General features: G+C 38.9%; 2 protein-coding genes across 2 annotated transcripts; one reads left to right on the top strand and one right to left on the bottom strand.

Annotated features, from left to right (window-relative positions):
* Positions 1 to 4,429: 4,429 nt before the first annotated feature.
* On the bottom strand, positions 4,430 to 8,339 carry tmem205 (transmembrane protein 205). Its single transcript, XM_080487908.1, has 4 exons — positions 8,221 to 8,339; positions 6,756 to 6,862; positions 6,508 to 6,671; positions 4,430 to 5,570 (listed from the first exon to the last, which is right to left on the bottom strand). The coding sequence occupies exons 2-4, from the start codon at positions 6,853 to 6,855 to the stop codon at positions 5,268 to 5,270; spliced, it is 567 nt and encodes a 188-aa protein (XP_080344034.1). The 5' UTR covers positions 6,856 to 6,862; positions 8,221 to 8,339; the 3' UTR covers positions 4,430 to 5,267.
* A 1,673-nt stretch (positions 8,340 to 10,012) lies between these two features.
* Positions 10,013 to 12,795, top strand: elof1 (elongation factor 1). Its single transcript, XM_080488764.1, has 4 exons — positions 10,013 to 10,086; positions 11,485 to 11,607; positions 11,680 to 11,750; positions 12,074 to 12,795. Exons 2-4 carry the CDS (start codon positions 11,492 to 11,494, stop codon positions 12,136 to 12,138), a joined length of 252 nt encoding a protein of 83 aa, XP_080344890.1. The 5' UTR covers positions 10,013 to 10,086; positions 11,485 to 11,491; the 3' UTR covers positions 12,139 to 12,795.
* Positions 12,796 to 12,828: the final 33 nt, after the last annotated feature.

The following is a 12,828-nucleotide window of genomic DNA, read 5'->3' as shown; positions in this document are numbered from 1 at the left end:
TATTTATGTTTCTTCCTCTAACATTTCACAAAAGGACCCGCTATTATGTTCTTTTTCTATCAAATCAATCAGATATTACTCATATAGCAACTTACAAAAACCCTATACTCTCTTTACACACTTCAGATTTGTCCTAATTCATCCTTGTCTCCACAAAATTACGTTCAAAGACAACGACACTGCCTTCTCAATTGTAGGGAAGATTTGTTTTAGTTTGATTTTTATTTGTCTTGGTTTCTGGGAAGAAAATCCCCATTAAACGTAAAGAAAAAAAGAACAAGAACAAGAAGCAGGGAGTCAAATAAAGTTATTTCAGTGAAGACACACGGTTTCAGAACTGAATTTGTTCTTAGTAGAAACTAATATAAATTAGGAAATAAGTAGGAAAGGGAATGTTTTTAATAAATATGTCAGACCTACAAAGATTGATGATGTTAATAAACTCGGCTATTATGCTACAAGAATTTTTTTCTCAATTTTATTTTTCAACTAATTTTATTTACTCCATATTTTAATCAATTTCTAATCTATTATCTTATTTTTTTAAATAAATGATTTTTTTTCTTTTTTGGCATTTATATTACACACTACTGAAGTTTGGGTATTATTGATTGACTGATTTATCTTTAATTCAAACATGTAGCGGAGAAAGAAAAACAATGAGTTTAATAAGAAAGTCTAACGTTGTAGTATTTTATAGTGATGTGACAAACAATGGAAATCAGAAAACTATTTTCAAGACTTCTAAATAAACACAGACTATATATTTCTGATACGAGTCCAATAAGATTAATTCCTTCTTGTCTCTTTTAATTCAAACATTCCTTCATATCGTTCTGTTGTTGCTCCTCTTCATGACCTGTAATAGTTTTGTTCTTTCTGCTGCACATTAAAGAGATTAACTGCAGAGTTTAATCTGGATAACATCTGTATCAAACACAGCAGATCATTTCTTTGATAAATGCTACAAACTGCAGGGTTTTTTTCTTTATTATTGCTAATGCTCTGTCATCCATCACACAGCTCAAACCACCACAGATAATCTCCACATATCCACATTAGAGGCGGCAGAACCAAAAGCACCTTGAGACTGCCAGACTCATAATTAATTTAACACACCATATTACTGCGGGGACGCTCTGCAGCATCGCTGCACTTCCAAATAATGGGCGTCCAACTGTAGCAGCAGCAGCCTGCTGCAGGGACTCGCTGCGAGTCACAACAACAGAAAGTTATTTCCTGGTCAGGGGTGGAGGAAGAAGCCTGCTGAAGGCCTCCGCTGCTTCCTCCAGCTTCACTCTGCACGGCCAGGCGGGAGGAATTCCTGACTCTTCATATTCCTCCTCCACAGAATTATTTCATTTTTTAAGCTTTCAGTATGTCCGTCCAACATTCAAACTGCAGTAAAAACACAGAACTTTAAACTCTAATCTGTTTTTTTTTGTCCTCTAATCTTCCATATGAGAGGATGACAAACTTGTTTTCGTTGTTAACAGGTTGGATTTCCTGATTCCACAGTGACCAGGAACCCACGGAGGCACACAAGGGTCAGCACGATGTAAAAGCTGACAGCACGAGTGCACAAACCACCAACATAATCCAAAAACTGCAACGTGAATGTAAAGGCCAAAGGAATTATTACAAAAACAAAGAAAATACAAATGCAAAAGCAACAATAAAAGTTTGAAAAGAAGATATTCCTGAATGTTAACCATGACCATAACCATTTATACATGTTGTAGCTTTTGCGTTCATGGTGTAGCTTTTGTATTCATGTAGCTTTTGCATTTGTGTTGTAACTTGTATATTCATGTTGTAGCTTTTGTATTCATGTAGCTTTTGCATTTGTGTTGTAACTTGTATATTCATGTTGTAGCTTTTGTATTTGTGCTGTCGCTTTTGTATTCATGTTGTAGCTTTTGTTTTCGTGTTGTCGCTTCGGTATTCGTGTTGTCGCTTTTGTATTTGTGCTGTCGCTTTTGTATTCATATAGCTTTTGTATTCATGTTTGTAGCTTTTGTATTCATGTTGTAGCTTTTGTGTTCATGTGGTGGCTTTTGTATTTGTGTTGTAGCTTTTGTATTTGTGCTGTTGCTTTTGTATTCATGTAGCTTTTGTATTCATGTTGTAGCTTTTGTATTTGTGTTGTAGCTTTTGTATTCATGTGGTAGCTTTTGTATTCATATAGCTTTTGTATTCATGTTGTAGCTTTTGTATTCATGTGGTGGCTTTTGTATTTGTGTTGTAGCTTTTGTATTTGTGCTGTCGCTTTTGTATTCATGTAGCTTTTGTATTTGTGTTAAAGCTTTTGTATTTGTGCTGTCGCTTTTGTATTCATATAGCTTTTGTATTCATGTAGCTTTTGTATTTGTGTTGTAGCTTTTGTATTCATGTAGCTTTTGTATTTGTGCTGTCGCTTTTGTATTCATGTAGCTTTTGTATTCATGTTGCAGCTTTTGTATTTGTGCTGTCGCTTTTGTATTCATGTAGCTTTTGTATTCATGTTGTAGCTTTTGTATTTGTGCTGTCGCTTTTGTATTCATGTAGCTTTTGTATTTGTGTTGTAGCTTTTGTATTTGTGCTGTCGCTTTTGTATTCATGTAGCTTTTGTATTCATGTAGCTTTTGTATTTGTGTTGTAGCTTTTGTATTCATGTAGCTTTTGTATTTGTGCTGTCGCTTTTGTATTCATGTAGCTTTTGTATTCATGTAGCTTTTGTATTTGTGTAGCTTTTGTATTCATGTAGCTTTTGTATTTGTGCTGTCGCTTTTGTATTCATGTAGCATTCATATTCATGTTGTGGCTTTTGCATTCCCCAGCATGCTCGGCAGCGTCCAACCCTTCTTCTGCTCCGTCTCCTCACGCGACACATTCAGTAAAACACAACGATCATCATCTCTTATTGAAATCCGTTTGTTTACACCTGCGAGTTTTAGCCGAGGGTGGAAAACATTTAAAAACCCGACGGCGGCCTTGAAAGAGCCTCTCCGTTAATTGTGTTCGGGGGTAAAAAAAACCCTCGTCTCTTCACTTTCAGCGCCGAGTTTATATATTGAAATGAGTCCATTACAATCCATTAGTGCCGTTTTGGAAACGTAATGAGGACAGTGCCTTCCTCGCCCGGCTCATCACTGCTCTCTGCATTCAAGTGCTGCTCCTCTTAAAAATGTGCGTCACCGCTAATTGAATAAAAAAAGAAAGAGGAAAAGAGAGCGACGTGCCTGTTTCCGTCCAGACACGAGGCGCCCGGTCTGGGTTCACTCAGTGTGAATCACTGGGCCAATTAGGGAGATTTTTTTTAGGATTTTCTTGTAAATAATCCTACATTCTACGTGAAAGTAAAGACACACTGAAACCCCATCGACTCTTAACACACACAGGAGTTAGAGCGTTTAAATATTGGGCGCAGGCTCATGCGGGCGAGTCCTCATCGTGGACGTAACTCCACCCTCCGTGACGTCACCAATAATGATTTTTACAACGTAAGAGCTGGAGCTTTAGTTCCCAATCTTTTTTTCTCGAGGGACCCAAATATTTACCACCTCCACCACCTGTTTGATGACAGAAAAATACACATGAAATACAGTTTCCTTGTTCTATTCTGTAACGATGAGTAAAGATAAACTCTTTGAAGTGCTTCAGCTTGCAGCATCAAACTTTGCATTCGGCTCTAATCTTGTCCATTGTTCGTCAATGAAGCCACTTTCTCTTTATTTGATTTATTTTAATTGATTCACCTTGGATGCCTCGCCCCTTTTCTCTCCCGCTCTTAACTTTGCAAGCTGTTACCTTTGTGTACACTTTTATAGAGTATTTATTCTCACTTCAACAATCTGTCTAATGCATCAAACTGTACTATTAATTATCTGTTCTCTATGTTGCTGTACTATGTAACCTATATCTCTAGATATTTTATCTTATTCTTTTATTCTCTTAACTCTACACCTAACAGATTTGCACGTGGAAGGATGGCAATGACAATAAAGACCTTGAACCTTTTAATATTTAGTTTTGAATAAATGACTTATTTCTAATGTAAACGTTTGAACTGGGGAGTCTTGCGACGTAAGTGAATTAAATGCTGACTCAGCTTCATGAATGAATCTTAGCTCACGTGCCTCAATCTGCAGGAAAAAGCTTGATTTATTCCCTCAAATGTCCACTGTCTGATTTTTCCACCGTCTTAGAGGACAGGTGATCTTGAGAGAATCGTGGCGTTGTCTTTAGTGTTGGCGGTCGCAGTGACGTACTGCTCAGCGCTGGTTTGGGACTTTCTATGTAGTTTGTGCTCTAGTTTCCTCCCCGTGTGTTTGAGGTTAACTGGTGACTCCAACATTGTCGGTAGTTGTTAATGTGAGAGTGTGTCACTGTCGGTTTTTTTTTTTAGCTGGAAATGAGTCCCAGACTCAGATAAACATGGCGACTCCAATAGAATTACAGGTACTTTGTTTAATGTCACAGTCGGTGTTAATCAAAAAGTGCAGGCAACATTTAAAATACATCTGTTACATTATTACAAAACAGCATTCAACAATTTCAAAAGTGTGTTCAGAAGTTAAAATAAATTACGTCTGAACAGCACCCCCTGCTGGAGGAGCACGAAATTGCTCGAAAAAACTATATTTTTATCCTTTCTTTTTTTTTTTTTAAACTCTCTATACAATTGGTATCGATGTTAGACTTTTAGAAGGAAAGTAATAAATGTTATTTTCCAGCCTTTAATTTTTGAGATTCACATCTATGAGATACAATCAGCCAGTAACAGTGTTTTTCTGACCCTGACACATAAGGACACTTTAAAAAGGTTTTGTGTGATTAAATTCACATTATATCATCTGTGGGTTTCTTTCAACGTGTGTACAGGTGCATCACTTCAAATTAGAATGTCAGTGAAAAGTCAATGTTTTCTCAATATAAACTAAACGGTTTCAGACATTGATAAAAATAGCCTCTTCATATATTATAATATTCTAATACTTTGAGACGTCTGTTTTTTTTATTATCGTGCCATAGAAGGTCAAATTATAAAGAGTAAAACATAAACATGCTTAAAAATTGTTCAGTTTATTTTGACTCAATCGAAGAAAATCTGGAAGTTTTATTATTTGAATTGAAATATGCGAATGATTTTCATTGCATTCTCTTTATTTAGATGCACCTGTACTGCTGCACTCAGGCCTCCAATAAAATATCATACTGGAGAGTGAAAGTTTGAGGGTTTGTACATGTGTGGATGACGTTTGGTCCCTTCATGACGTGACCCTCCTCTAGATGGTGGACAGATTGAGAGCGGTGTAGATGAGGTTGGTGGTGGTGCAGATGAATCCGAGCAGGTTGCAGAGGTTGGACAGACCGTGGTAGCGTCCGAACGTGCTCTTCAGGACTCTGTATTTGGGGTCCTGCTCCCTGAGTTTGGCGTACTCGTCCTTCTGGCTGCCCAGGCCGACCTGCTCGCCCAGGCCGTGCTCCTGCTCCACCTCCCTCATCTGGAACATCACCTCGGTGGCCGCTGGTCCCAACCACTGGGCGTTCACGCCGGCCGTCACCAGCGCCGCGAAGTACAGGCCCATCTGGAAACAAGCGAGTAAACTGGAGTGCCTTTTCACCACATCAGCAGCCACAACGTCCCGATTCTGTTTCTGCAGCAGTCGGGTTTTTCCTTTTTCTTTTTCTAAAAGTGCCTTAAAATGACCGTGTTGTATATGATGCCTTATAAATAAAATTTAATTGAAGTCGAGCCACAGGCAAAAGCAAAGGGAGGCTCTTACGGAAAAGTGATGCTGATTTACTTAAAGTGCCACGACTGAGCAAAGATGTCTGGTTCTAATGTTTCGGTCAGAACTGTGCATGAAGGATTATGTCGACACACAGGTTTAGTGCAGCTTCCATACAAGCACTTATTTTTTTACTTATACTGCATTCCTTAAGGGACTTTTCATGAGACAAACGTGACTTAAATAGATATTTTGATTCTGTTCATCTTGTCGTGTTAACTTGATGTTTTAGTTTTTACCGAAGACGTCGTAACGGATGTTTTTAAACTTGCTGACATGTTTCCACAGTCTTCCTCAGAGCGTCATGTGACAGATTCTGACAGATCTGTCAGGCCGGTCGCCTATTAAAGACCGACACGTCAAGATGACACTGTCAGCCAGCAAGGTAGAAACATCCGTTACTACATTGTCGGTTAAAAAAAGGAACTATAACATACGGATGTTTTGATATTTTGCCAAATAGAATTTGCATCTTATCCCATCATGTATGTTATTAATCTTTGCTCCCATGAATCTGTGCTTTTGTCTTAATCTGAGTCAACCTGCTATCATTTCTAAACTGTTTAGGTCAACACATTTTCGTTGAAGGGCCAAACACAGCCCAGTTTCATCTCGAGTGCACCGGACTGGTAAACCAGTGCCGTAAAATCGTTTACATTTTTTGCTTTTTCTTAAAAACGTGTGTAAAAAGAAAGCTGTAAAAGAAACTCCTCTATTTGCTTGTGCTATTCACCTGCACACTCTCATGCCAGTCCAGCAGCTCCCTGGGGTGATACACGGCGTACACCGCCAGGCTGACGATGGCGCTCCCCAGCAGGCAGTAGAAGTACACAGGAAACAGCTTACTCTGCACCAGGCCGAAGGTGTGACGCGTCACCTTCTGCACCAGAACGAAACCTGCGGGGGAGTCAAATGTGGAGGGTTGGAGTCAGATCTGAGGCGAAAGATGGCGGTGCGTCGCAAGCTGTGACTCCTGCGTACCTGCGATGAAGGAGACCCAGACCTGCATGCCCCAGGAGAAGGAGAGCACCAGGAGGTGCAGCACTTTGACCAAGTCTGTCGGTTCTCCCTCCATGGCCATCGTGTCGCTGGGAAAAACACCCCGATTTAGTTAAAGTTACACGTTTGGGACAGAATACAAGATATATTCATATTTTACTGTGATGCAGACAGAGCAAGCGAAACAATGTTATCCCGTTTTTACGAGGTTAAAGGAGATTCTAAGACTGACTTTGTTATATCACACTCTCTCATAAGAAATGCCAATAACACACTGGTATATGCAGCAAAATTGTTTTAGAGGAACACATTGAATATCAGTAAATATAATTATAGAACATTCAAAGATGAGAAACAAGAATGTCCTTACTAATCAACGATATTGATATTCAACAGGTTTCTTGAATAGACTTTGTCATGGGGAAAACCACATCGACAAAGTGAGGAAGTACTCAGAACTCATTGTCATTTATTAAATAAATCGAATGTCACTGTACTATAGGCTATAGTGTAGTTTAATATACCCATATACCTCACATGTTGGAATATTGTCGGAGCTGCGTCGGATCCTTCATTTCATCAAATACGTTCCAGAGGTCAACTGCACCCGTTTCATTAATTAATACTCTACATACACGATTGGGTGTGTATGGATGAATTCATTAAGAATAACCATGTTTCACAACTCTCAGAATCAGACAGTCGCTCTGACCAACGAGGAACCCACTAGACTTTTATTTACCCCTTTGTCGACCCTCCAAGCTTCTGGAACTCTGTGGACAAATCACTTAAAATGCTTTCCTTAAGAATAAATTGTTAAATTATCTCATGTCCAAATGGGATTGGTATGTTGTGACTATTTATTTATTTTTCTGCTTGTTGCTCCTTCATCTTTTCTTATTTTGTTATTTCCATTACTGTAGTGTTTATTGATGGGGAGGATTCCATGTCAAGTTTCTTTCCTCTTATCCAGTTTGATTTTATCTTCTTGCAATTCTGTAGTACATTCTTGTTTTGTGCAAATAAAGAAAAAAGAAAAAAGGAGCCGTGTGGTCAGACTTTGGAGATAACCCAGAAGAAGAAGAAACTTTGGAGATAAACTGTTTTGCGCATCACTGCAGGCTGATCCTGCACATGTGCAGCAGAGCTGATAAAGTCCAGAGAAAGAGATAAGGCTGCAGAGGCAGAGCTGGGCAAATACAGTTAGCAATTCATCTATCGTTATAATCCACGTAAAAATGATTAAAAACAGAAGAGTTAAAGGAGAAGTCAGGACGGTAAAGTGGCGAAACTACACTCGTGTAGCTCGGAAGCTAAACACCTTTAGCCTGCGAGCTAACATGAGCCGCAACAGTTTTAACCCAACAACGACACTTCTGTGTTCATTTTTAGGTTTCTCCTGGACAGATTACCTCAGCCAAACACTTTTACACAAGTTCCGACTCACCTATTTGCTTTACTCCCACGTTATTCTGAGAAAATTAAAAACGACAGCACAGTGCAAGGTTCAACCGCGTCCTCTGTCATAACCACAAGCCCCGCCCTCCGAGAACATACCGACCAATTGGATTCAAGATGAACCGTAATCGTCATATTTTGTCTCTCTTAATTGGCTACATTGGGATGTTTACATTTATAGGCCCGTCCATGACCACATGCCCCGCCTCTTGAGAACAGATGGACCAATCAAATTTATTCCAACTCAAAACTTCACTTTTAATTGGCTAGATGGGATTGTTTACATCTATAGTCCCGCCTACTAATGTTACGCAACGTACAAATTCACAAATTAATGTGAGCGAAGCAAAAACTAATGGCAAAAAAAGTTGAAATGCCAGTAATAAATGCCCACATTGAGTGAATATAGCTTGATATTCAGCCCCCACCCTCCCAGAAAGGCTATTGATAGGAGCATGAAACATTTCTCATGATGGAATGCTCAAATGTGTAAAATTATTTGTAAGTTGACTTGTTTACGGTGACGTGGATTACAAAAGTGTTGAAGGAAAATGCTAAAAAAAACAAACAAACAAAAGAATGACTGTGTCCAAGGATTAAGTATTTAACACTCTGCGAAGCACTGAATTAAATAATTTAAAACATTATGTGCTCAGGATTTCCCTTTCCCTTCCTTATTTTAATAAAGCTTTTTACTTGTTTAATCTCTTTTGAATGCATTTCTTATTGCTTTGTTTGAATGTATTCATGCTCTTTCTATGGCATGCTTTATAACGCATATAATACAGTATGAACTGCCTTGTGTCTGAATGATGTAAAATAAATAAAATTACACAGCCTAAAAACATGTGTCCGTCTCATAAAATATGCAGTCTTGCTAAACAGCCTTTTTTCTTTATCCTGCTGGATTTCTTTTCTGTTACAACTATTCCTCTCTTATATTTATTATTCATTATGTTCTTATGCATTCATTATTCATAGCGTCTATAATTTTGTATGGAGCCACCTATTGGTAAGAGAAAGTTTAAAGAATTATATTTTCACATCCCATGACCCCAAACTTTGTGACATCATCCTTGAGAATGGGAATGATATGAAGTACATCAGGACACACAAAAATGTTTCAGAATATCAGAGGATTTAATAAAGAACCATCCGAGGTGGACGTCACTCAGTTAGCTGACACATTACAACGAATCCAGCAGGTTTGTTTGAGTTCATGCAAAACCTTCCGGATCAGTTTTAAAAACATTACTGGGTAAATTTAACCACACAGCAAATTCAATCATCTTATATTCATAGCTCGAAATTATGCAGAAATGCACTCTATTCACGTTTATTGCACGAGAAGTGAGCCAAAAAACCCACACAGTAGATTAGAAAATAATTGTGATTTCTTCCAGCATTCATACAATTCTGTGTAAATGTCTGTGAAGAGACATAAAGGTGAGCAGTTTCGATGTCATAAATGAACTTTGTCTTTAATGCTAACAGAGGCATATCTGTAGGCATGTAGTATTTGGATGCCATATTTGAAAATTAAGGGTTAAAATCGCTTCTGTTTTAATAGAAACGCATTCACTTCTTTAGTTTAAAGGTACAAAAAGGTACAAATACGTTAGTTATAAACAATAACTGTTTTAACTGCATTTTTATTCGGGATGTTTTCATCCTTTCTTGCACATCTGTTTGTCTCTTTTGGAGGCGGGAGTTGATACTTTTCCTGACCAATCACGATCTCAGTAAAGTCTGAAGTGACCAATGAGAAGCGGCCTCGACCAGACGTTGCGTTCGGGGACAGTCGTATACAGTCGTATAAAACACAGCATCCTCCGCCGCTGGAAGCATCGTAGAGGTATGATTACAAGATTATAACTCTGTATCTGGATAAACCGTAGAGAAACACGAAACACGATCACTCATTGTGGATTTTTAGCTCCGCTATATCTGCGATTTGTATTTATTTTCCGGGATCTATAGATTCTTACAGCTGTTAGCGTGTTAGCTGCTAGCAAGTAGCATTTTGGCGCTTAAGTATCATTCAGCTCCTCTTTGTCGTCTATTAGGGTGTTTAAAGGGATGAATTAGCTTGGCAATAACAAATGATTAATGATATGTATGTGTGACAGAGTTAAAAAAGATAATGAGATGTGCTGTTTGGTAATAAATGATGTCGATGGATGCACGGATGTACAATGTAACAGTGCTCTCCAGGTGTTTCGGACTTACTGGCTACCCAGTTAACTGGTGACCGACTTCCTTTAGCGTCCGTTTAGCTTGGAACAGCAGACGTTAAAATAAGACTCACAAATGGCTGGACACTTCCAAACTTTATCGTAGATGGGGTTAAAATGGCGTTCGCCAGGACAGCTATGAATTTCTGTTGGGTTTTAAACATCTGCTGTTACCAGCAGCAAGGGACGCTAAAGGAAGTCGGTCACCAGTTAACAGGGAAACTACTCATTCCGAAACACCAAGCAGTGTCTTGAGAAACCCCCCCTGTTTTCATTCATTCCTTACCACATTTGTAGATGTTTTTCATCATTATGTGTGTCTTTGCAGTTGTTTACTCCTCTCGTGTTGTGCCATGTTTACACTTGTGGTGCAGTGGACACATCTTGACCAAAATACTAGAAATTCCACTCTGTAGTCTCACTGGCATTTTTGTATGAATGGCCCTAAAGTGTCTTCACAACAGTCTGCACGTGCAGGGATCCATGCAATCCAATGCATGTGGGATTATTTAGAGCATTTTGAAGCTTTTCAGGCTGTTGCATGCTTTTTTAAAATCTCAAAACTGTAATAATGCAGTCACAGTGCTTTGGACTCAGTTTTAGAAAATAGTTAGAACTCCTGAGTATAGTATTTATGGAACAAAAGTAAACTTTATAATATCATTGAACAGTAATAGGGAAATTTGGCATGACATGCTGCTTTGACATGGTTCCACTGTGTCCATGCAATGTTTAATCTCACGTCGCTGTGTAATCAACAAGACATCTAGTGGGTGTGCTGGGTTTGATTGATTAGTTTGTACGTTTTCCCCGTGTTGTTTGCATTACTTCTAAATACTAAATGCTGAATATGAGACCAAAAGAAACTGCTGCGCTGTCTAACGGAGAGATCAACAGGTGCCAAACAAGATCATGCGGAGGCGACTGATCTGACTCGGATGTCGTCACGTGACCCCTTGACCTCTTGTGTACGATCACTAATGTCTCCATGAATTAATTCAATTCATTGTCCCCTACAGGGACACAATGGGGCGCAGAAAGTCCAAGAGAAAGCCTCCACCCAAGAAAAAGATGACGGGCAACCTGGACACCCAGTTCACGTGTCCCTTCTGCAACCACGAGAAATCCTGCGACGTCAAAATGTAAGTAGCTGCACGTAAACGCCGTTTCTCAAACACCCCGATGAGCCGTCACTGAACTCAAGTGCTTTACAGGGAACGGACCCGCAACACGGGAATCATATCGTGCAGCGTGTGCTTGGAGGAGTTCCAGACTCCTATAACCTGTATCCTTTTGAAATCTCATCCTCAAAATACTGACTATAATCACACATATTTTGTAATTTATAGTGTAAAACGTCTCTTAATTGGTGAACTTTATCATTGGATTTTCATTAAAAAAAAAAAAATTCAAATAATAACCCTAAATATGACTTTAACAGCATTGGAAATGAGTTTGGAAAGTTGCACTAGTTTAATGTGTTGCTCATAGTTCAGCAGAAAATTTTATTAGTTTGAAAGGAACCAGATAACGATTAATAAGGTTTTGGATCACATTTCTTTTACTTCTGCATCTATGTATGTTCCTTCACTTACCCCCTCCTCACAGATCTGTCGGAGCCGGTGGATGTTTACAGCGACTGGATCGATGCCTGTGAAGCAGCCAACCAGTAGTCCCCCCACCCACCCACCCAGACACCCCACACACACACACACCGACCTCACTTTCTGCCCCAGTGAATCACTTCCTGTTGAGCTGGTGCACAGTAGCCAAACATTCCTTTATGTCATTTCTTTTTTAACCCCCGTCCGATCTAAATGGTTCCTCTGGCTGGGCCGGAGTCGTCGCCTCTTTGTTTTGAGATTTTCCATCTAAATGTTTTCATATCTTGTGTCAAGATGTCGTTGTTTTTCCTGGACCAAACTGTTGTATAATGAAGTCGAAAAGCAAATCATGTTGTATTCTCTGCTGGCATTCGATCATCATCTAAGTATCCAAGTGTGTCAATCAAATCATTGGTCTGAATATAAAATGTTTTTTTCCCCCTCTTCAGATGTTTAAGATTCAGCTGTTATGACGCATAGCGACACACTGAATCTTTGAAGATTATTTAAAACTGTAAAAAGCCATCACGTAAATGCAAAATGTCCACAAAGTGTTTTTTTTGGGGGGGTTTTTTTTCCCCCCATTGTCTTTTATTCCGACCAATCAAACCCTTTTCATGCCACATTAAGTATTTCTAGTGCTGGATTTTAGTTCCCTTTTTAAAAAGTCACTACCACGTATTTCTACGATGCTGCTTTGGTGTATTTTTTGAGGTGTTGACAATTAAAAAGTAAAAAAAAAGGAGGTTGTTGTTTTTC

Source organism: Lipophrys pholis (assembly GCF_963383615.2).
Source record: "Lipophrys pholis genome assembly, chromosome: 19".
Lineage (NCBI taxonomy): Eukaryota > Metazoa > Chordata > Actinopteri > Blenniiformes > Blenniidae > Lipophrys > Lipophrys pholis.
This window is presented reverse-complemented; position numbering and strand designations above follow the sequence as displayed.